General features: G+C 35.3%; 1 protein-coding gene and 1 long non-coding RNA gene across 2 annotated transcripts in view; one reads left to right on the plus strand and one right to left on the minus strand.

Annotated features, from left to right (window-relative positions):
- Positions 1 to 12,102, plus strand: part of LOC138696328 (putative gustatory receptor 28a) — a 45,051-nt gene extending 32,949 nt beyond the window's left edge. Inside the window, exons 2-4 of the mRNA XM_069821139.1 lie at positions 3,050 to 3,118; positions 9,965 to 10,054; positions 11,841 to 12,102. Coding sequence (XP_069677240.1) covers positions 3,050 to 3,118; positions 9,965 to 10,054; positions 11,841 to 11,948 — 267 coding nt within the window. The 3' untranslated portion in view covers positions 11,949 to 12,102. The remainder of the gene's footprint in view (positions 1 to 3,049; positions 3,119 to 9,964; positions 10,055 to 11,840) is intronic.
- Positions 1 to 25,395, minus strand: part of LOC138696329 (uncharacterized) — a 130,323-nt gene that overhangs the window by 56,226 nt on the left and 48,702 nt on the right. The window lies entirely within an intron of this gene.

A 25,395-nucleotide genomic window follows, 5' to 3' on the forward strand; every position in this document is an offset into this window, starting at 1 on the left:
CTCATCTAAACTGTGCAATATTGCTCTCTCCATCTTTTATCTGTATAAATAAATAACTTCATTCTATGTAATAAAATTGTTCAAAGATGAAATCAATAGAAAAAATTATGCATAACTCTGTGTTCTGTGTTACTTATTTATTAATTGATATATTCTTAGTAAAATTATATTCCATATTAATCATTTCTAGATGAACAGACTTATTGCGCAAATCAAGCTTTCAGGTGTAACTCCCTGTAAAGTTGATTTGAATAATTTCGAGGGAAAAATTGTTCCGGGGCCAGCCATCAAACCCGGGACCTTTGGTTTAACGTACCAACGCTCTACTAACTGATCTACCCGGGAACTCTACCAGACACCGATCCAATTTTTCCCTCTATATCCACAGACCTCAAAGTGGGCTGGCAACCGTCTGGTCAGTCAGCATGCCAAAAATAATTTTGCTCTATCATGGATGCTGAGAACATATATTTTCAAGAAAGGCTTCAAGAATGTTATTTGCAGCATTACAATGGGTTGAACTTTTGAAGTCGGGATGCTGACTGACTTTGTCTTTACTCAAATAAGGAAAGTTGAAGGCACTTATATAACGCAACCCGGAAGGTGTAAACGACGTTGTGTAACGTGAATCTCGCCTATTTGCTCGCTGCTTAGCTCCTTACTTGCACAACATGATAACAGTCCTTCAGAGTACATCGACCGGTTTCATTGGCTCCCTTTACGCCGCCTCTTCGGTCCCTGATGTACTAGTAGCTGTGAAGTTTGTGATCGAAGAAAAATTGTCTGTAGTATTATTTTTGTTCTCACATAGAAATAGCGTACGTCTTTTTCTTCCATAGGCGGTAACGCGAGAATTGATCGTTACATAAAAATGCAACCCCCTCTCTCCGTAACTACTGCCCTTGTTTTCCTTGCCTTCTTCTTGTTCACATTATCTTCCTTTGTTCTACTTGCATACTCATTGTTCTTCTTCCATTCCCCTTGTTCTTCTTGTATTCCCCTTGATCTCATTGTATCCACCTTGTTCATATTGCATTGCTCTTATTCCCTTTGTATTCCATTGTTCTCCTTGTATTCCCCTTGTTCACCTTGTCTTCACCTTGTCCTTCTTGTATTCGCCTTATGTTCCTTGTATTCCCGTTGTTCTTCCTGTATTACCCTTGTTCTTATATTCTCCTTGTTCTCCTTCTATCTCCATTGTTCTTGTATTTCCCTTGTTTTCCTTATATTCTCCTGTTCCAAAGCATTCTTTTTGTTCTCTTTGTATTCCCCTTGTTCTCCTTCTATTCCCTTTCTTTTTCTTGTATTCCCTTGTTCTCCTTGTATTTCCCTTGTTCTTCTTGTAGTCTTCTTGTTCTTCCTATATTACCCATGTTCTTCTTATATTCTCCTTGTTCTCGTAGCCCCATTGTTCTTCTTATATTTTCCTTGTTTTCCTTGTATTCTCTTGTTCACATATATTCCTTTTCTTTTCTTTATATTCCCCTTGTTCTCCTTCCATTCCCTTTATTTTCCTTGTATTTCCTTTGTTTTCCTGGTATTCCCCTTGTTCTTCTCATAGTCCCCTTGTTCTTCCTGTATTACCCTTGTTCTTCTTATATTCTCCTTGTTCTCCTTGTATCCCCATTGTTCTTCTTGTATTTTACTTGTTTCCTTGTATTCTCTTGTTCACATTGCATTCCTTTTGTTCTCTTTGTATTCACCTTGTTCTCCTTCTAATACCTTTGTTTTCCTTGTAGTCCCCTTGTTTTCCTTGTATTCCCCTTCTTTTCCTTGTAGTCCCCTTGTTCTTCTTATATTCTCCTTGTTATCCTTGTATCCTCACTGTTCTTTTTGTATTTCCCTTGTTTTCCTTTTATTCTCTTGTTCCATTGCATTCCTTCTGTTCTCTTTGTATTCCCCTTGTTCTCCTTCTATTCCCTTTGTTTTCTTTGTATTCCCCTTGTTCTCCTTGTATTCCCCTTGTTCTCCTTGTATTACCCTGTTCTCCCTGTATTCCCCTTGTTTTTCTTGTATTCCTCTTGTTCTTTTTGTATTGCTCTTGTTTTTCTTGCATTCCCCTTGTTCTCTTTGTAGTCTCATTATTTTTCTTGTATAATGAGAAATGAAGCAGTGTTAACAGAGTATTCCCAACATATTTGGTTCAGCTCAACAATTATTTTTAAAATTATGCTATCGCTATGTGCTAGACTGTAGACAAATTTATTCGGCTCTATACAATTATCGATCACCAACTCGAGGAGAGGATGGCGTTTTAGATAGTTATTGTAGTGTGTGGTGCTATTCATGGGATAAAAGTTGGAGCAGATGGAAGACCCCTTCCACGAGAATGCAAATCAACTTTCGAATGTAGATCTGCTGCGTCTGAGGCTCAAGTGGTAGCGCGTTGATCTTTCATCCAGATGGCCTGGGTTCGATCCCTGGCCAGATCGTGATGAAATTTGTGGTGGACAAAGGAGACATTGCAGAGGGTATTTCTCGGGGTACTCACGTTTAGCTCTATCAGTTCACCCACACTCTCTGCCTCCTCCTAATTTCATCTATCTAAAATAGTAAAATGAGTTGGAGTGAAGTCTTGGGTGTAGCACGGATTTCCGATGCTGATATAGGAACGGCTTGGGGCTTCGGGCGCCTGGGGCTTATCAGACTACTCGTCAGGACGGTACCTGGATCTATCAGGGGCTGAGGCAGCAAGGCCCACCTGTCAGCATCGACTGATCAGGAAGGTTTAGGGTCTCGCGAGCTCTGGGGTTTGTCAGGATACTAGTCCAAAAAACGGAACCTGACTACCAGGGAATAAAGCAGGATGGCCCACCAGTCAGCATCAGATTCACGAATATCGTCCAGACCACCTATCGGACTTGGGCAAACATATGTGTATGGCCCATAATGGGTTAAAATGTGCCTAAGTGTACGGACCCGTCCCGAGCCCAGTTCTCATAAAAGCCAAACTGTAGTCTATATAAACTAGCGGTTACTTCAGTTGCCATTTAAAGTTGGCATTGTTTCAAGCTAGCTACTTCTTATAATAAGTTGTGCTGTGTTGCAGGCCAATCGCACAGCCGCCCTCGTTCACAGACTGCTGAGCAAGACCCAGGACTTGGAGACGAGGGAAGAGGTATGGTACTAGTTCTGAGTTGTGGAAGCAAATTCCTATGAGCATAATAAGTAAATCTAAATAACTAATGTTATAAGTTTTATCACTATATTTTAAATAACTTTTAATGGACCAATAAAATAAATTTCTGGACAGAGTGTGTAATAATTAAGCGTTAAGAACGCAGCTACTGTTATGTTCTGAATAATGTATAAGAAAAATATACAGTAAGTGGCAGTAAGGAATGATCTCTCTTAGGTGACCAAATTTTATGCAATCCATTATATACTACTCGTATATTCTCGAACTACATTTTATATTGTGTAAATATCTCATCATTTTGAAGATATATTCGGATTTTTGCCACTGTTATATATCCATCAACCTCTGTCCTGTTTGAGGTCACAAATTCTAGTACGCTATCTATTAAAATACAGTCAACTCCGGATATACTGAACCTCTGCGGACTTGCATATTTCGTTCACTATATCCGAAGTATATCTCTCCCCTAACCTTAAATGACAGAAATGAATAAAATTGAGAACAAGAAAATAAAATATTTCATTTTTGTGGAATGGATTACACTGTGTACTGTGACTCACTCTTTATTTACTTAAACTATGCTTTGGCTCAAGTACGTTCAATGTCAGTTATAATATTCGCCTTATCTTACAAAGAAAACACTTTACACATTTTTATACAGTACATTCACTGTTGGAACACAAGATCAGGTAGAAATGACAAACGCTGTTATGGTGTGACTACGTACTCAGCCTTGGAATTTCCCGGGTCACTTAATGGAAACTGGGAGAGGGTTGATGGAGTTTGAAAGCCATCGAAATCTTACCTTCATTTATGGTCTGGAAATAATAATAATAATAATAATAATAATAATAATAATAATAATGATTTATTTAACCTGGCAGAGTTAAGGCCATACGGCCTTCTCTAACACTCAACCAGGAGTAAAAACTGCGTTATAGAATTTACAAAGTACACACAAAACTGAATAAGGTAATAATAATAAAATGTAAACAACAAGTAAGAAGAAATCAGACATAATATATAACATACAGAAAGAAAGAAAAAAGCATAATAAAATGTGAACAGCAGGTCAAAAATAAATGAGGCCTACAAAGTATAAAAAAATAAGACAATTATTGATAATAATAATAATAATAATAATAATAATAATAATAAATATGAATAGTAATGATAATAATAATGATAATAATAATAATAAATAAAATAATAACAGGCCTAATAGTAATAATAATACTAATAGTAGTAATACAATAGTGCAGTACAAAGCATACAATGAATACAATATTTTTAAGTATACACAGTAAGGAAAATTATGTTTATACATAGCTCAACTTATCATATTAGAGATATACCATTATCGGAAAATATGAAAACAAAAATATAAAATAAGTTAAATATCACTAGAACATAAAAAAAATGTGAATACGTGGAAACATGCAATACAACACTTGTCATAATAGTAAGTTAGTTCGGCAACTCGTCATAAGATAATTTTCTAACTTGGATTTGAAAGATTTCAATGTTCGGCAGCCCTTGACTTCAGGCGGCAGAGAGTTCAGTGACGAGAGGTAGCAACAGTGAAAGATGAGGAATACAGAGATGATGTGTGAAGTGGAATTTCTAGCGTGTTATCGCGTTGTGATCGATAATGTCCGTTCCCTTTTAATAAAATAAAGGCAATTTCATTTTCGGTTGTTTCGATGCTACCCGTCATAATGGAAATGTTTTTGAGAACAAAAGGCAACCCTTTGACGGTGGATTAGAAATAACAGTAGAGTAGAATGCTTGAGAACAGAATGTCAACCCTTCGACAGTGGAGTGAGGCAAGATCGTTACGCGTTGCTGGACTTACAGTACAGCTCATTATCTAGAAATCACTAATCCTACCTGTAACCTTTGACTAAAGGAGTAAGAAACTTAGAATGTTGTTCTCAACACATTCTTTCAATTTTATACAAGAAGGTCTGACTTCAAATAAGAATTTGTCATGATACAAGTTTCACTATAACTGAAGCGAGGGTTCACATACTTACTTACTGGCTTTTAAGGAACCCGGAGGTTTATTGCCGCCCTCACATAAGCCCGCCATTGGTCCCTATCCTGAGCAAAATTAATCCATTCTCTATCATCATATCCCACCTCCCTCAAATCTATTTTAATATTATCTTCCCATCTACGTCTCGACCTCCCTAAAGGTCTTTTTCCCTCCGGCCTCCCAACTAACACTCTATATGCATTTCTGGATTCGCCCATACGTGCTACATGCCCTGCCCATCTCAAACGTCTGGATTTAATGTTCCTAATTATGTCAGGTGAAGAATACAATTTGAGCAGTTCTGTGTTGTGTAACTTTCTCCATTCTCCTGTAACTTCATCAGTGGCGTAGCGTGAAATTTTGAGCAGGGGAAGCTAACTCAAGTTGTCTTTCATATATGAGGAAACGTGTTGCGAAAATGTAGTCTTAAATAAATAGTAGTCAATGTCAAGTCAGCAGTCTGAAGATTGGTTGGAACTTCATAAGTAACGCCAATAAGGCATCACCTCAAATGGTACATAGTAAAATATTATTTCATGGTTTACACATATCTCTAACAAATAGACACATACAGTATGTATAATTTAACATCAGCTCACTCCCTGTCATATTTATAGAAATCACAGTATTAACCGTCAATAGATACAGTATTAGTATAATTACGTCAATCAACGTTAAAATCTCTATCAGAAGATTATTTTTGACTACATAATTTTACAAAATCAGATGCCCTTACCTTAAAACTTTCTGTAGATGAGCTCCATTCTCCGCTCTTTCTTCTCTGCGAAGACGTCAATAATGTACTCCAGAAATGAGGATTCTGAAGAGAGTTCACTAAGTAGTTTTTTTTTTTCAATGGCTAGTGCACTCATACACGACAGTCGATCATTGGTCATGGAGTTTCTTAGACATGTTTTGATGCTTTTGAGTGTGCTCATACTCCGTTCGCTGCTTGCTGTCGTGGCAGGGAAAGTTAGAATTAGTCTTAATAACTTAGTCTTTTCTTGATATATGGAATCCAGTCCAGTAGTCACAAAGTATTTTAGGAGTTCCTGAGGAGGTAACTGTTTCTTCTCATCTGCATAAATGTTGTGTAGGTCATTTTCAAGTTTTTCCGAATCAAAGAATGGATACTGTTTCACCAAGTCAGCTACTTGATTAGAGGGAAATTTTGTTCTGTAGTCCATGAATTTTTTTCCTGAACTAATTCTACAAACTCAAGACGGGGAAAGTCTTCAAATCTCAATTTCATTTGGACTATTTGAGAATCTAATATTTAATAAGTTACAGCTCTCAAAGATATTTGGTGTCTTTCATTATATGACAAATTGTTGTCTAGCTTTTTACTTTTCTCGACGCAGTTTTCAATGAAGATATCTTCTCTTAGATTTTCTAAGTTGCGAATAGCAAGATGTATTTCGGCATGACACACTGTGATACTAGCAGAGGTAGATTGCAAAAATCTGAAGAGTGGCTCAATGTATACGAAGCAAGCTTCAAATACACACAACAAGTACACAAACATTGGATCATCCATATGTCTCTTCAGTCCTACAGCACAATTCCGGGAATCACCATCCCACAGACAATCATCATCGATTATTGCAGTGAAGACAATGTACAAGTCATTGAAATGTTTTAGAATTGTTGAAACTGCTCTAGAATGGAAGTTCCACCGAGTTGTACATGCTTGTGGCAATTTGAACCCTTTTCATTTAACAAAACCGTTCGCTTGGAAGACTTACTGAAAAAGCTGTGAAATGCAGTTAGAGCAGATATAAATAAACGAACTTGTTTCACAGTTTTGCAACCATGCAAAAGCACTAAATTTAATTGATGCGCAATACAGTGAATAAAAATAGCGTATGGACAGAATTGTCTCACCAGTTTCTGCATTCCTCCTTCCCTACCAGACATCACCGTTGCGCCATCATATGTCTGACTTACAACTTTATTCCCTGCAATCTGCCACCCTGATAAAACCTTGCGCAAAACTTCGGACAATCCCAAAGCCGTCTTGTCTCCGGATACGTCATAAAAGCCAACGAATAGCTCTTCTATGCGGTCTTCAATACAATAGCGAAATATGATGCTCATTTGGCTTTTACACGATACATCTAAGGTTTCATCTGCTTGAACAGAAATGAAAGAACTTTCTTCAATTTCATTTTTAATTTTCTCATTTAATACAGACGTTATCACTTCAATCAAATCATTCTGTATATCTGGAGACGTTCATTTAAAAAGAGAATTTGATTGCAGATGGTCTCGAATTAATTACTCATTTTGAGCAAGTAGGTCCAATAATTCCAAATAATTCCCTCTGTTGCCACTACTTTCATTTTCTCTATGATCCCGGAATGCAAGTTCTTGTTTTGACAGAAATATTGTTGCCTGAATAAGTCGTGCTAAAATACGTCTATTGGACGAAACTTCTTCATTGTGTTTCATTGTTTGAAGGCGGGCAGATTCTGAAAGAGTATGCTCTATGCGAATTGATCCTAGGAGATGAAACGACTCTCTGTGTAGTAAATGTTGTTTCGATGATTGATGTTTCTTGGCTTTCTTTATGAAATTGTTCAAATCAGAAACCCCCTCAGTACACCATTCAGAATTATGTTTCCCCATCATAATACACACGTAACAATACATTTTGTTCTTCACCACACACCCTGTAAGCCACTTGTATCTCGTGTACCATGATGGTTGAAAAGTACGCGTCTGTCTTTTGGTTGTGTCCTTTATTGACAGCAAAGGAGTCGGTCGTTTGTTTTTTAAAATCACACTTTTGTTCGTAAGTCAGTCTTGATAATGGAATTGTCCTCAAAAATTCAAGTACATTAGTGTTAGGAACTGTTATTTCACTCATTATTTATTATATCAGCCACAATGCACACTAACACTTCAACTGAACACAACTCACGAAAGGGATAACTCGGAAACTAAATTACTTTCAATGTGAAAGCTAGCTTCTTGCAAGCTTTGCGACCAGGTAGTTTAGTTAGAAAGGGATGGAAAATCTGCGGGGTGAGTTACACAGAAGAATGCGTGAAAGAAAACAGTTTGCTTATAGAACAGTGGAGGGGGTTGGAAGCTGGTGTGTGCAGGCTTCATGTTTACTGCTGCATCACAAATCATCCTAAGCTGCCGCATCACAACATTTAACGAGTAAATATAAATTGTAGGCTATTAAAATTAATACATAATTTTGTTCACAAACTGCAGGTTTATTATGAAGTTATTAACTGGGGAAGCTGAGCTTTTTAGCTTACATTGACGCTACGCCACTGAACTTCATCCCTCTTAGCCCCAAATATTTTCCTAAGAATCTTATTCTCAAACACCCGTAGTCTCTGTTCCTCTCTCAAAGTGAGAGTCCAAGTTTCACAACCATACAGAACAACCGGTAATATAACTGTTTTATAAATTCTAACTTTCAGATTTTTCGACAGCAGCCTGGATGATAAAAGTTACTCAACTGAATAATAACAGGCATTTCCCATATTTATTCTGCGTTTAATTTCCTCCCGAGTATCATTTATATTTGTTACTGTTGCTCCAAGATATTTGAACTTCTCCACCTCTTCAAAAGATAAATTTCCAATTTTTATATTTCCATTTCGTACAATATTCTGGTCACGAGACATAATCATAAACTTTGTCTTTTCGGGATTTACTTCCAAACCTATCTCTTTACTTGCTTCCAGTAAAATTCCCGTGTTTTCCCTAATCGTTTGTGGATTTTCTCCTAACATATTCACGTCATCCGCATAGACAAGAAGCTGATGTAACCCGTTCAATTCCAAATTCTCTCTGTTATCCTGGACTTTCCTAATGGCATACTCTAGAGCAAAGTTAAAAAGTAAAGGTGATAGTGCATCTCCTTGCTTTAGCCCAAAGTGAATTGGAAACGCATCTGACAGAAACTGACCTATACGAACTCTGCTGTACGTTTCACTGAGACACATTTTAATTAATCGAACTAATCGATATTCAATAAGAATATCATCATATAAAACTTCTCTCTTAACCGAGTCATATGCCTTTTTGAAATCTATGAATAACTGATGCACTGTACCCTTATACTCCCATTTTTTCTCCATTATCTGTCGAATACAAAATATCTGGTCAATAGTTGATCTATTACGCCTAAAACCACATTGATAATCCCCAATAATTTCATCTACATATGGAGTTAATCTTCTCAAAAGAATATTGGACAAAATTTTATACGACATCAACAAATGTGACATTCCTCGAAAGTTACTACAGTTAGTCTTGTCCCCCTTCTTAAAGATAGGTACGATAATGGACTCCTTCCATTGTTCTGGTACAATTTCCTTTTCCCAAATAGCAAGTACAAGCTTATAAATTTCGTTAGATAATGCGCTTCCACCCTCTTGTATTAATTCTGCTGGAATTTGATCGATACCTGGAGACTTATAATTTTTCAGATTTTCTATCGCAATTTCGACTTCTGAAAGCGTGGGTTCGGGTATAAATGGCTCAGCAGTTTGTATTTCAATTTCGTCCCTATCATTTCTATACACTAGGGTTCACTATACACGGAAATATTAATGTACTTTTTAATGTATGTGAGTCGGGACCAACGATTTAAGTTCGCTATTGCCGAATGTTCACTATAACCGAGTTCACTATATTCAGAGTTGACTGTATCATTGTGAACCGAATCAGACAAAGTTGGGTGTACCACTTAAATATCCTAAAACATACGGAAATAACTCCGACATTGCTGTCAGTACGTTAACAATTTTATTAATTTTCAGCTGAACTCATTCTCACTGCAGCTGCTGCACCGTAAAGTCCAGTTCACAGCCTGCGGCTTCTTCCCTCTTGACTTCACGCTGCTATACTCGGTAAGACTTCAGGAATATACCAATGAAATTGCTGGCATCGTAGTTCCGTAGCGGATAAGTGGACAGATGCATGAGTAGGAATGTGTGACTGGATATGTGGATGAACAAGAGTACATAATATTGATGGTTGGATAAGTAGATACAAAAGCGAATGGATGAGTGGAGGAATAGGGGTAGTTATGTGTACGTAAGCAGATAGTGGATGACGAGAGGATGTCCATGCAGTAGCTGAGTGGTCTAAACCAATCTTTTCTGTTTGCATACCCCCAAAATACATTTTTTTTACCTTCATAACCAAAACTGCAATGCAATTATATAATAAATAACAAAAGACTATGATTGATGCTGTATAAAAATATATAATAATTATTTATTATTATTATTATTAATATTATTATTATTATTATTATTATTATTATTATTATTATTCGTTTATAGTGTTCTGCCGAGTGACAGGTCTTTCACTGCAAACCTACCTTTCTCCAGTCTTTCCTATTTTCTGCCTTACTCTTTGTCTCCATTATCTTAATGTCGTCTATCATCTGGTATCTTCTTCTGCCACGAACTCTTCTCCCGTTCACCATTACTTCCAGTGCATCCTTCAGAAGGCAGTTTCTTTTCAACCAGTGACCCAGCCAATTCTTTTTCCTCTTTCTAATCAGTTTCAGCATCATTCTTTCTTCATCCACTCTTTCCAACACAGCTTCTTTCTTATTCTGTCTGTCTACTTCACACGCTCCATTCTTCTCCATATCCACATTTCAAATGATTTTCTTCACCTCGTCGTAATGTCCATTTTTCTGTCCCATGCAAACAAATATATATAAGGATGCGCACTATTAAAATTCAGAGAGAACGCTTTGTGGAACGTCTCACAGGCATTATTATATGTCTGATGTAGCAGTATCGGAAGCCCATATTTAAAAGGTAAATAAGGCATCCGGTTCTATGAAATTTGATACCGAATAATCAGCAAAGGCTGTGATACTTTCATTAGCAGGTTGGCTGCTAACTAAATTTTCAACAAATGCATCTCCGACTTCATTTGGAGGAATAAATGAAAGATCGAATACCCAGTGCAACCATTTACCGTTGTCAATATTGTTACCATTATACACATTAGAAAGCCCCAATGACTGAATTCTTCTCCACCAACTTGACTTAAATAAAATGTGCAACCTATTATTGATGAAGATGGCCACATATTACTTACGGCATTAGGAATAGCTACTACGAAGTCAGCGACAATAAATGAATGCTGAAATGTTTAGTACAAAGTACAATAAATGTTTATTAACTCATGAAATAAATTCCCACGCGCTACGTGTCATCTCTAAGCCTAGGGAAAACTGACCCCGCGCTCAACTGATGTATACCCAAAACTGACCCCGCGCTCAACTGATGTATACCCAAAACTGACCCCGCGCTCAGCTGATGTATACCCAAAACTGACCCCGCGCTCAACTGATGTATACCCAAAACTGACCCCGCGCTCAACTAATGTATACCCAAAACTGACCCCGCGCTCAACTGATGTATACCCAAAACTGACCCCGCGCTCAACTGATGTATACCCAAAACTGACCCCGCGCTCAACTGATGTATACCCAAAACTGACCCCGCGCTCAACTGATGTATACCAAAAACTGACCCCGCGCTCAACTAATGCATTTTTAATTCTTTCGCGCTCAATTAATGTACACCCGCAGATTTCGTTTTTACTTTACTTATTTACTATTTATTTATTTATTATTTATTTCTTTATTCATTTATTTGTCTGTTGCAGATTGTGGGGGCAGTGACAACGTACCTTGTTATTCTCATCCAGTTCCAATTGGCTTTCGTCGATGATCGCAAGACCAACACGAGTAACGGGTTGCCGCTGTTCAGCTGAACTCTTTCCTTCAAGATTTCCGATTCATTTCTATTGTCAGTCTGTGTGTCTTATAATTCCTGCTCATCAAAGCCATTATGATTCAGATTCAGTTCATTTAGCATACTTTTCTGGATATGCAACATTGTTCGTTTTTAAGTAATCCCTTATGCAAATTTATTACTATAAGAAATAAATAAATAAATAAATGAAAAATAATAAAAAAATAAAAAATAAATAAATAAATAAATAAATAAATAAATAAATAAATAAATAAATAAATAAATAAATAAATAAATAAATAAATAAATAAATAAATAAATAAATAAATAAATATTTTGGTGCTGGCAGAGTCAATACGTCAAGATACTGATTGATGTTGCTTATATCGCAACTAATCCCTAAAGTTTATTTTTAAAATACTCGTATCTTAGGTTATGTCACCTTTTCATTGTTTTTATCTGAAATCGCAACAAAAGAGTCGTTCGAAATGAAACAACATTTTAAGTTTAACGCACCCTAGTCAATTAACACGGAAACATTTACTAGCTGCGTGAATCACATCGAGGGGGCATATCTACATTTGGAAGAATGTTAATATCTCAAAATATCTTAACTACTTATATCAGTTCATTAAAACAACTTAACTTATCTTAATATATAACATTGAATGTGGGTATGTATGTATGTATGTATGTATGTATGTATGTATGTATGTATGTATGTATGTATGTATGTATGTATGTATGTATGTATGTATGTATGTATGTATGTATGTATGTAATCTATACAAATCTACACGCTTTGACCCATATGTGCCAAAGTTTGCACATTTAACCTTCATAACCAGGAAAAGAACATAGGATACATTAAAATTGTGCAAATGGAAGTTAAACTAATTAAAAACATAAAAAATAAATACGGTCAAACATTCATGTGTAATACTAAAATGCAATCTTCTATAGTCGTTTTTTATTATTGTCTGTTGTATTCAACATCGACTTTCACTAGGCCATGGAAATTATAACACGAAATAACATTGTTGATACACATCACGAAGGCTAAAACTAGATAATTCGTGCAATAAGTATCTTTACGCAGGACAGTATTATTTATGAATTTCTCGATGCAGTTGTAGATAGTGAGCAGACTGTGTTTTATCCAACTGAATTCTAGAATTCTTTCAAACTACAAGGATTGCTATCACATAATTTACTTAATACTGAATAACCAGAAGTACTATTACAAAATTATGACCAACCAAAATTATGCACCAACAAGAATTGGTGTGAAGAACTCATGCGAAACGTAACAGAAGTGGCAATATTAACTGGAAAAACGAAAGGAGAAGATGTTTTTATCTCACATATTGCTGATACCTTTTCGATTTTAAGCAACTGCAATTTCAGTGCGGCTAGCATTTGTAATGGCCATATTAAAATGAAGCTGAAGAACAGTAGCTCTAAGTTGCAGACGTTGACTTAAAAACTGCGTGTTTTTCACATCCTTGACTATATTTATACAAAGGAGTGGGAAGAAAAATAAATTACACATATCGAAAAGCAATTCAATTATATTTCTGTCATGTTGCTAATGTAATATGCGAATGTACATAAGGCGATTGAAAATAACACTATATTATTCCTAAAATATACGTCTCTCAAAATATTGTTGTTCACGTCCGAAAATGTTACTGCGAAATTCTATCTATATAATCATGTTGCAAATGTAGTATGTTATGCATTGTGGAAATAACAATCTCTTAATTTCTAAAATACCGTTAAGCCTATACGTCTCTCAGAATATTAGTCTTTATGTCAAAAAAATGACTTATTGCAAGTTTATATTGTATTTATATTCTGTGTATAAAACAAGAATTAATGTAATATGTTCTGAATTTGTGAGATATAGTTTTCCAAGTCATATTTAAAAAAAAAAACTGGGTATGATATAAGTGGGTGTACAGCAGTCAAGGGGTAAAAAATCTTCCAATATAAATTAAATTATATATGTGACATATTGATTCGATGCTGAAACTGATCAGAAAGAGGAAAAGGAATCATATTTTCGTTGGGTTTTACTTTGTTCATAGTTTGATTTTTCTATTATTTTATTTGTATTTCTGGCGGTGTGGAAGAGAAGACCTAATGGGCTTAACTACACCAGAATAAATAAATAAAAACAAATAAATATGTAAATTAAAAAAAAACCGTTGACATCGGGCACATGATGATATGTTTTCTTTTCGGTGCCTGATTTACAACTGTTTTAAATTGAGTTAATGCTGGCAGGCATTTCGATAAGGAGTTCATCAATTCATGTAAGTGACGTTAAGTAAAGATTCGTCTTAGCGTAGTAAAGATGATTCGTTTTGGTTGTCTATAGTTAGGTTTCCGAGATTTCCGAAAATGAATAACCAGTTTAATTAAAATAGAAGCAGAAAGGAAAACCCGTACAACGCCGGGTGGTTTCAGCTAGTAATAAGATAAAAGTAGCAAAGTAGTACTCTACTCTACAAAACATCTTAGGAGTCATATTAACAAAACCGCGCATATTTCATGTGCTATATTCTTTTCTATCCTTACAAACTATTTGAAGTCCCAATTTAATATTTATATTGCAGATGAACAAGGATAAAAAAGTTCTGTTTTGTCTCCAATAACATTTGTGATTTAGCGGATAAGATGTTTTAACAAACGACCATAGGAATTATACTTAGATAAACGGAAGAAAGGTGCTCCTTATACAGAGTGAAAATGTATAACTGCATTAATTTGAACTAGTAATAGTAATCAATAAAACTGGTAGATGAGTTCGAATAACCGTTTCTCTATCAATAATGATTATGGAAAAATTCGAATTGAGATATTGGAATTGGATATGTTGCAACAGAGCAATGCTTTGTTTACAGCTGTTGAAGTACGAAGTCTAATGCAGTTGTAATAAGTAGAGTCCTGCGTTTTGTTACCTAGAGGCTCCGAGCAATCCGCAACACTACAGGTATGTATGGAGTATAGCGCGTCGTACACACTTCAGGTCTACTGTTCAGCGAACAGGTCGGAACAAAACAAAGTTAGGCTCTTGGAGATCAGTGCTCTAATAGAAGGATTGGTAAAAAATGTATTTTATCAGAAAGAAGAATACATTTTTCATTTGCAACACTTAAAATATTTAGGCACTCGTTGTAACGTGTAGAGACTCATGAATCAAGTAGACAATGTAAATAATTTTGTTCATAACTGTGATTTATTGTATTATTGTAATTTCCACAATTTATTTATTTATGCACTTATGTATTTAATAACAGATATGTACATACATAGGCTGTGTCCTGTTACAACTTTCACGTGTAAAACAAGTAGATCTATTCATAATTAATTTATATAATCTGGCATTAGAGACGGTAATACATGGATAAAAAACTACAAACATTTCTAAATGAACAAAAGTTTAAACATCAGGATCAAAATATATTTTATATATTTAAATATTAACTCATTTTTAATTTCTACAAATTCAAATTTCAATCCATTCAATAACTAATATTATTTACTTTTAAACTCATTTTCACTTTGATAAAATTTATTTACTTATTTTAAAAACTGCAATGTAAATATTCAAAACCCTGCAAATAGGAAAAAATAATGAGCACTGATTTCACTTTCTTGATGAAAAATATATTGTGAAACAGAAAGTAGCCTATCTAGAATCTAAATGCGTTTTACTTATTGTGGGAATAATCTTCTGTTGTCCATAAGGTGGCTTAAATAAATATTTAGTTTGTTATTAAAGCCACGTGACAGTAGGCTATATTTTGTACGTGAGTACTGTTCTCCTTGTTCAGTGCCCATAGGTATAGTTCGGATCAGCTTTCTTAATACCCTAAGGCTGAAACCTAACCATTTTCCCCCCATTACCACATATGCTAGTGGATTATGGTGATTTTCTAGTTTTAAGGTTGAATTTTCTTTTGCCAACTTTGTTTCGAATTTCGATACTGAGAAATACTACAACTAGTGATTTTCTAACTGTTATGTTGGCAGGAGGAACAGCTGTACATTCATTACAACTAGTACAATGAGTATAATGAACTATATGATTCGTAATTATGATGTTCAAAAATGTTAATTTTCGAATAATTATCAACTTCTATTCTTAATAACCTCGATAATCAGCAGTTAACAGAATTTCCATATCATTATGATTTTGTGAAGAGGGTCAAGATATATATATATATATATATATATATATATATATATATATACACATAATTTCAGGTATGTATTTCCCACATGTAGACAATCAAAATAGTTCATTACAACATGTGTCCGGAAATGCTTCATTTCCGAGTTATGGCCTTTACAACATTGAAATTCACCGGAACGTTTTTCTTTCCGCAGGTCGTTGTCATTACAGGAGATGTTCAAAATGTCCACCTCCTGCTTGAATACAGACCTCACATCGATGTCTCATTGGCCTGTGAACACGATCCCAAACTCCAGGAGTATTGCGTATGTCCTTAGAACATGCCACAATTCGATTCCGAAGGAATTCAAAATCAGGCACCGGAGACGAATAAACCAATGATTTTAAATGGCCCCACAAGTAGAAATCGAGAGGGTTCAGATCAGGTGAGCGTGGAGGCCAAGCAATTGGGCCACCTCTACCTATCCATCGATCAGGAAACCTTCGATCCAAGTACCGGCGAGCCGTACGACTGAAGTATGTAGGAGCGCCATCATGCAAGAAGTGAATGTGTTGACGATTGATCAGTGGAGTGTCTTCTAAAACATGAGGTATGGTGTTTTCCAGGAAGTTTGTGTACGCCTGCCCCGTAAGTCTGTTTACAAGTACATGGGGTCCAACTAATCTATCACCAATGATACCGGCCCACATGTTGAGGGAGAACCGCACCTGGTGATGAGATGGAACAGTTGCACGTGGGTTTTCATACGCCCATACATGCTGATTGTGGAAATTTGTTATGCCATCTCGTGTGAACTGTACTTCATCTGTAAATAATACTAAGGCAGGAAAGTTCGGATTTACACCACACTGCTGCAAGAACCACTGACAGAACCTAACTCGTGCAGGGTAATCTGCTGGTGACAGGGCCTGTACACGTTGCAAATGATAAGGATACAATTGATACTCTTTCAACAGTCTCCAGACAGTCGTATGAGGAACATTGACTTGCAACGCTACCCTTCGTGTGCTGATAGGAGTCATGTTCATAGCCTCCAGAATCTCCTCCTGTACTTCTGGAGTTGTAGATCTTGGTCGTCCCCTTCCCAAACCAGGACAGTTGAATTTTCCATACTCGCACAGACGATAATGGAGACGTACAAATGTCTTCCGATCTGGACACTGTCGCTGTGGATAGGTACCTCTCCTGGTACAAACGACGAGCCAGCGCAGCATTGCCGTCCGTCTTACCATACATGAAGTATATCTCTGCCAGCTCTTGATTTGAATACATGTCGCACAGTCTAACGCCTACACAACACTGAATGTAACCTTCGCCTCGGAATGAACTGTCAGAGTGCCTCTTAATGTCTCCTTTGACGGCAACGACCTGCGGAAAGAAAAACGTTCCGGTGAATTTCAATGTTGTGAAGGCCATAACTCGGAAATGAAGCATTTCCGGACACATGTTGTAATGAACTATTTTGATTGTCTACATGTGGGAAATACATACCTGAAATTATGCACCGTATTTTTGAAACATCCTGTATATGAAAATAACTACAATCATCACGACGTTGCACACTTCACCCTAATATCCATATACAAACCACTACATCGAGTTAGTTTCTAAACTTTATCTAAATATGTGTTCTACATGCCTAGGAAGTAATGTTACGGTATCTATTGCAAGAAGTGTAGAATATTATTTTGGTTCTGTAAACGTACTGTTCGGTATGACGTATCCATAATGATGTCAATGCTATGAATGAACTCCTGAACATTGAACTGAATAAAATCAGTAAAAAGGTTTTTGTGCGAGATCGTGCATATTTGCTTGGTTTCCGCACAAAACCAATCCGCGGCAAGTCTAAAATTCCACATTCAGTATTCCCAACCTAACACACATAACAATTTCCCTCTTCTTACCGCTTAAGTGACATATTGATTTTACTGCTTTAGGCTTCTAACATATTATTTTTAGAGACGTTCAATATAGTAATAATTATAAATTGGAAACTTACCACTGCAATTTCACCTAAATTGCACTGTTAATTATTGTTTTTAAATATTTGAAAAAATTAAGTAAACTCCACAACTCCACTAAAGTTACTGCATCCGTGATGCAAGTAACATTAAGGAAGCCGTGAAAAAATCAACAAGATTCCAGATGCCGATGTTATTACTGCAATATCTTAATATATAAAATTGAATGTGGGTATGTATGTATATATGTATGTGTGTATGCTCTCTATACAAATCTACACGCTTTGACCGATATGTGCCAAAGTTTGCACATTTAACCTTCATAACCAGGAGCAGAACATAGGCTACATTAAAATTGTGCAAATGGAAGTTAAATTAATTAAAATTATAAAAAATAAAAATAAATAGATCAAATATTCATGTATTATATTAAAATGCAAAATCTTCTACACTCAATTGTTTTCTATTAATGTCTGTTGTATTCAACATCGACTTTCACGAGGCCATGGAAATTTTAACACGAAATTAAATTACATTGTTGTTACAGATAATGAAGGCTAAAACTAGATAATTCATGCAGTAAGTATATTTACGCAGTCCAAGACCGTATTATGAATTCCTCGATGCAGTTTTGTAGATAGTGAGCAAACTGTATTATACAATTGAATTCTAGAATTCTTTGAAACTACAAGGATCGCTACCACATAATTTACTTAATATTGAATAACCAATAGTACTATTGCGAAATATTGACCCACCAAAATTATGCACGAATAAGAATTGGTGTGATAAACTCATATGAAACGTAATAGAAGTAGCAATATTAAGTGCAAAAATAAAAGGAGATGTTCTTATTCCATGTCTTGCTAGGATATTCATTCTATTTTAAGAAACTGCAATGTCAATGCCACTAGCATTTGTAATTGCCATATTAAAATGAAGCATTAACTTAAAAACTGCGTGTTTTTCACATCCTCAACTATATTTTATACAAAGAAGTGAAAAAAAAAAGATTTTATGCGTATCAATAAGCAATTCAATGATACTGTTGTCATGTTGCTAATGTAGTATGTAAATGTACTTAAGCCCACTGAAAATAACATTGTATTAATTCTCAAAATATTGTGGTTCACGTTGCAAATTTAGTATGTTAAGCGTTGTAGAAATAAAAATCTCTTAATTTCTAAAATACCGGCAGGCCTATACGTTTCTCAGAATATTAGTCTTTACGTTAAAAAATGACTTATTGCGAGTTTATATCCTATCTGTATTCTGTGTATAAAATTAGAATTAATATAATATGTTCTGAATTTATGAGGTATAGTTTCAAGTTATATTTAAAAAAAAGTGGGTATGATATAAGTGGGTGTACAGCGGTCAAGAGGTAAAAAAATCTTCCAATGTAAATTAAATTATATATATATATATTTTTTTTTTTTTGATTCGATGCTGAAACTGAACAGAAAGAGGAGAAGGAATTATATTTTCGTTGAGTTTTAGTTTGTTTATAGTTTGATTTTTCTATTACTTTATTTGTATTTCTGGCGGTGTGGAAGAGAAGGCCTAATGGCCTTAACTACACCAGAATAAATAAATAAAAACAAATAAATAAATAACAAATAAATAAACAAATAAAAACAAATAAATAAATAAATTTAAAACAACAGTTTAACGTCAGGCACATGATGAAATGTTTTCTTTTCGGTGTCTGATTTACAACTGATTTAAATTGAGGTAACGCTGGCAGGCATTTGGCTAAGGAGTTCATTAATTCATGTAAGTAACGTTAAGTAAAGATTCATCTTTATGGGCGAGGAAAGCTTAGTAAAGGCAATTCGTTGTGGTTGTCTATAGTTAGGTTTGCGAGATTTCCGAAAATTTAATAACCAGTTTAATTGAAAATAGAAGCAGAAAGGAAAACCCGGGCAACGCCGGGTGCTTTCAGCTAGTGTTATATAAATAATATTGTTAAAATATTAAAATGAAAAATAAATCATTACATAACCTTACCGTTTGTTTTAAGTTCGCATTTATGGACTGGGGGGGGAAAAAGACAGACGTATATATCACGGCCATGAATACAATGATATCTGAACAAATGTGAAGTGGAATGAGAGAGAAATTGGAAGTGTAATTTAAGTGAATTAGATATTTGATGTTTTTCAATGTTTTAGATTGGGAGTAGTAGCAGGGGTACTGTAACTGTAGGAGTATTATCGAAATAAATATATGGATAGGGGTAATAAAATAGGAAATTTAGGAATGGAAGGGAAACAGTCTAGGTAGGAGGGAGAGAATAGAAGAGGATAGAGGGGGAAGGACATATAGCAATTCAGTCACAATAGAACATTAGAAAGCAATCAAGAAATTCTCGGCAAAGAATACCTTAATAGAAAAGAGTTATATGTATTAAAGGGATGGTGGCTCGAAAAACAGAAATGTGAAGGTCCACCATAACTATGAATTGTAAAGTTGAATGACAAATAAATATCAATATCAAATATCAATATCAATATCAATATCACGGCCTGCTGGAGTATAGTAAACACAGAAAACATTTTAAAGCAACAATGTTGAAGATAGATATTTTTGTTTTCCAAATTTGCCGTCATTGAACAGAAACCAAGATAGAGATTTCATTGCAACTAATTAGAAATTTCTCTTTCAGGTATGTAATAAACGATCTTCGCACAAAATAATGTACGATACACGAGCAGTATGTTTTCTTTCAATTCTCGGAAATTAAAAAAGCTCAACTACGTTTCGCTTTTTCAAACTTTTCCTCGAACATGAAAACTTCAACATACCGCTCTTGTAACGCATATTACTATTATTGAAATTTTAGTAACCAGAACTATTACTAATGAAGTGAGTGAGACGGTAAAAACATATTTTGAGGACTTTTTAAACCTAACCAAGATTATGTATTACTCGAACGAGGCGAGTGGAACCGCGGGCGAAATATGAACTATAGCGATGACACTATACGAACGCAAGAGCAGTACAAGTGGCGCTCCGGGCTGCAGGACTCCACTGGCCTCGGTGGAGTAATAAGTGGTGTAACAAGATTGAACTCTACTACGAAGTTCATTCACCTCGTGAAGTTGACTTGATAAATATGTTGAATGAGCAAATGAAGAAGAGGCTTAATGAACAAGAGTTGCTTATCAAACTGTTGACTGATAAACAAAATGTTAAACATTATTTCTCGTGTGAGAAATGTTCCGACTACAAAAGGAAAAGGTTTCCCAAGTTGAAAATAAATGAAGATAGTAATGTGAATAACAATATTCCTGCTAACTTGTCGTGTTTTACTACGACGCTAGAGGAGAAAGGGACAGTTCTTCAAGGTCACGTAAGTGCAAGGGATTCAAGTCAGTCTTGGTCTGCTGTAGTGAAGAAATCTAAAAGTACCACTATTGTTGGAAATAAAGTTTCCAGTGATTCTAATAATAAAAACATTTCCGGTGTTCCGAGAACTGTTTCTTTACATGTCTACAGACAGACTTGACCCCAACACCAAGACCGAACAGCTTGTTGATTTCTTGAGGTCAAGTTTTCCTGAAGTGACATGTGAACAATTAATTTCCAGACATCCTGACCTGTATTCTTCATTTATTGGCCGGTTTCACCAAGCTTCTTTAAATCAGCACAAACGACTTGTCAACAAATGGATCGTTTAATTTTAACGGGATCTTTAAAAGTTGACGGTTTCACCAAGCCTCGTATCTTTAAAATTAACAGGCGTTTACTAACGAGGGGCTTTTGTACATGTATCTTGCATGTTTTGTTTTTCATACGACCATGGCTTCGAAATCGTGAATTTCATTGGTTACATATGATCATGGCTGACTTTGTTTGGAATGAGGAAACAATCGTAAGCAAACGAGTAAGAGGCAGTAATTTTAAGAACATCTTCCTAAATACAATATGTTGTCATACCGCAATTAAAAACAAAAATACAGATGCTTCCAAATGTAAATAGTAGGAATGTAGAGCAGTTGAATTTTAACTTCTAAAGGAAATCTGAGAAAATTTAGCAGACTATAAGGCCGACAGCTTCAAACTGATGGCACAATTAATTATTTACAAAGCATTCCAAGCAGTTACATTAGGCCTAAATTTAGGACGGGAAATCGCTCTTCCATAAATTGCATACTACTTTTCCACTGTATTTCATACAGATTTATGTAGTACCCTGTAACAATTTTGCCATGCTTATGTGGCAGGATTCAGGAGAGGTGTCATTAAATTGGATTTTAAGGGATATCCATAGTCTCCTAAAAGGAAATCTCTTTGCACCCTTTTCATTTAAAAGGCATTCTCCTTTGGAATGTTGTGCTATCCGTGTAGACTGTAACATTATCTTAAAGCGAGAAGAATCTGTTGAAGAGGCGTTAAGTGGGTGATTACTATCTGTCGTATTCTAACCTATTACAACTAAACTAGCGCTGAGGTAGTTCTGCTGGTTTCAGAAGTGAAAATCGTTGAATTTATAAGTGATTTTTTGTGGTAACGCAGTTGATCGTATATGCAAGGCATAACAAAAACCTAAACTAATCAAACGTAACCTGTCACAGATTCGTATGTGCAAAGTGTATAAGCAGAGTACGAAGGAAACTACCTCAGCGCTAGTTTAGCCACAATTTTTCTATGCGGAGTTTTACATAGGCCTATGCAATTGTTTGAATATTGAATGAAAAACAGGATCTTCTATTGCAGAATCTTTTGGCTATATTACTGCCAGAATATACGATTGGGACATGTACACAATCTATGTTGTCTGTGACAACAGAAAATTTAGCTATAAGCTTACTAGGCCTATAGAAGTAATGACTATTGTAATGTTGATGTACGTCTGATATTTTATTCACATATCTAGACAATACAGCTTTTGATACCCCGTTCATATCATCAATTATTATTTCAAAACTTCCCGCAACGTTATCTTAAAGCGAGAAGAATCTGTTGAAGAGGCGTTAAGTGGGTGATTCCTATCTGTCGTATTCTAACCTGTATTCAGTTTCTTCTAGAATCATTCTTACTACTTATTTCCTTAATGTGTAGGTTTCGTGGAATTCTTTATCACTTAAATCTTCAAAATGATTATTCCGAGTGTTATTACAACATATAAGTTCGTCGTTGTGTTTAAGTTCTAAATAAAGAACTTCATTACCGAATAATTACGTCCGCCATGTTGTTGACTTCTTAACGTATCGTTACTGTTTTAACGCGACGAATAGGTCCTAATGAATTAACGATGAATTTAAAGATGCGTTAGCAATAATGATACTTGGTGAAACCCAAAAAGTGACTAACGTGTCATTAAATTATTTAACGAGACATTATAATGATAACGAAGGTTGGTGAAACCGGCCAATAAACTTATAAGAAGAACACTTAGATTCTGCATTTGATTCTAGTACATGGCCTTAAATGCTTGTGTTAGGCGTTTTTTTCAGGTCAGGCAAAAACAGAACGTAACATGACTATTAAATTGGATTTTACTCGAAATATTTTGAGTTTACTTAGTAATGTTCAATCTATATTTAATAAAATTGATAAACTTAATATCCTACTTAATGAAGGTAAATATATGGTTTTCTGTGTATCTGAACACTGCTGTACATTGAACAACTATAACTTTGCTAATATTTGTGGATATAATATTGTGCTTCAATATTTTGTCGCCAGTTAATCTCCCATGGAGATGTTGTAACTCTCTTTAAAGTACCAGACTATAAATGTTGAATTACATTTTGAACTTGTTGCTATAATTTTAGGTGATCTTAAAGTTATTATTGCCGTTCGTATTTTCTCCGACACATTTTTAACCGCCCCAATAATGGTGCCACCTATTGAGAACTAGTGGAACTCTTTCAAAGTTTATCAATTTTTTTATATATATTTGGTTCCGACTTACCCCGTGGTTGCAAAGTTCGCTTACACGATCATAAATCGTAGATCAGATATCTTTGAACGTCAGTGTACGAAGAGAAAGTTTTTGCATCTAGCACGAACAGAACAATTTATTTTTGGAGTTACAGAGAGAATTCTATCAGGACGTTAGGAAGATCGAGGAAGTATAGGGAGGTTGTCCGTGATCTAGATCTAGATCAATTTTGGAGTCTACATACTTACCTAGTAATATCGAATTCATTATATTGCAAGGAAATTATACATCGCACGTAATATCTGAGAGTTCCAGATTCTCTGCAATCGATATTATTACTAGGTATATAGAATTACGTTTTGGGTGTCAGTCTAAGAAGTACAGCTGTGACTCCTAATACCTTCTCGTTTATTCTAATATTCTGATTCGTCTACGAAAATTCGTCATTCTATACAATTTGCAGTAATTCGGGAAAAAAAGAAAAAAGTAAATTTTCTTCTAATATCTATATTATATAATAGAACGAAAAGACGGTAGATGTCTTGTCAAAGCTCGTAAACTCGACCAATATGAGTGTTCTACAAGGCTAGTGATGCTATCGATTGCAAGGTATGTCGAATTTCTATTTGGTTTTGCTAACGTACTTTATCGCTTCTATCACTATTATAATCCTCATACCGGAAGAAGATTTTGCAGTCAGTACGAACCTAAGAAATTTCTGAATCAGAAAGAGATTTTCATCATGACAAGAGAAAAATCGAAGAGGTATTTCGGGATAGTCCGTGAACCAGACCAATTTTGGGAGTCATTACACATACTATTCGAGAGTTCTATATACAATGCAATCGATATTACTACTAGGTATGTCTGTCTTATTTTAGTATCCTGATACTTTCACACAACTTCTTGCTTCTATACAATTCGCGGTAGTTCCGCAAAAAAATTCCCTCCTATCAGTATAATAGAATGAGAGAGGAGATAGGTATTAAGAGCAGACTGGCTTTCAAAGGTATCTGATCTACAATTTTTCTGATCGTCTAAGAGAACTTTCCAACCACGGGATAAGTCAGAACCAATGATAGGCTATAACAAATTGACAGACTTCGAAATAATTCCACTAGTTCTCAATAGGTGACACTATTATTGGGTCAGGTAAAAAAGTGTTGGGGGGGGAAATGGTGATGTAGATCAAGTGTAAATTATTTTCATAATTGACAGTATTAGCAGTTTCCCGGTAAACCTAATGCTTTTTACAATCATTGGAGGGGGATGAAATTTTGAATTCTATAATGCGGATATATTTATGTAGCATTGGTGGCACCGACTGTTATCTGCGCCTTCTATTCATAGAAGTAATAACTAAAGAAGCCACATTTACACCAAAAAATATCGATCTCTATCGAT

The sequence above is a fragment of the Periplaneta americana genome, chromosome 3 (genome assembly GCF_040183065.1).
Source record: "Periplaneta americana isolate PAMFEO1 chromosome 3, P.americana_PAMFEO1_priV1, whole genome shotgun sequence".
Taxonomy (NCBI): domain Eukaryota; kingdom Metazoa; phylum Arthropoda; class Insecta; order Blattodea; family Blattidae; genus Periplaneta; species Periplaneta americana.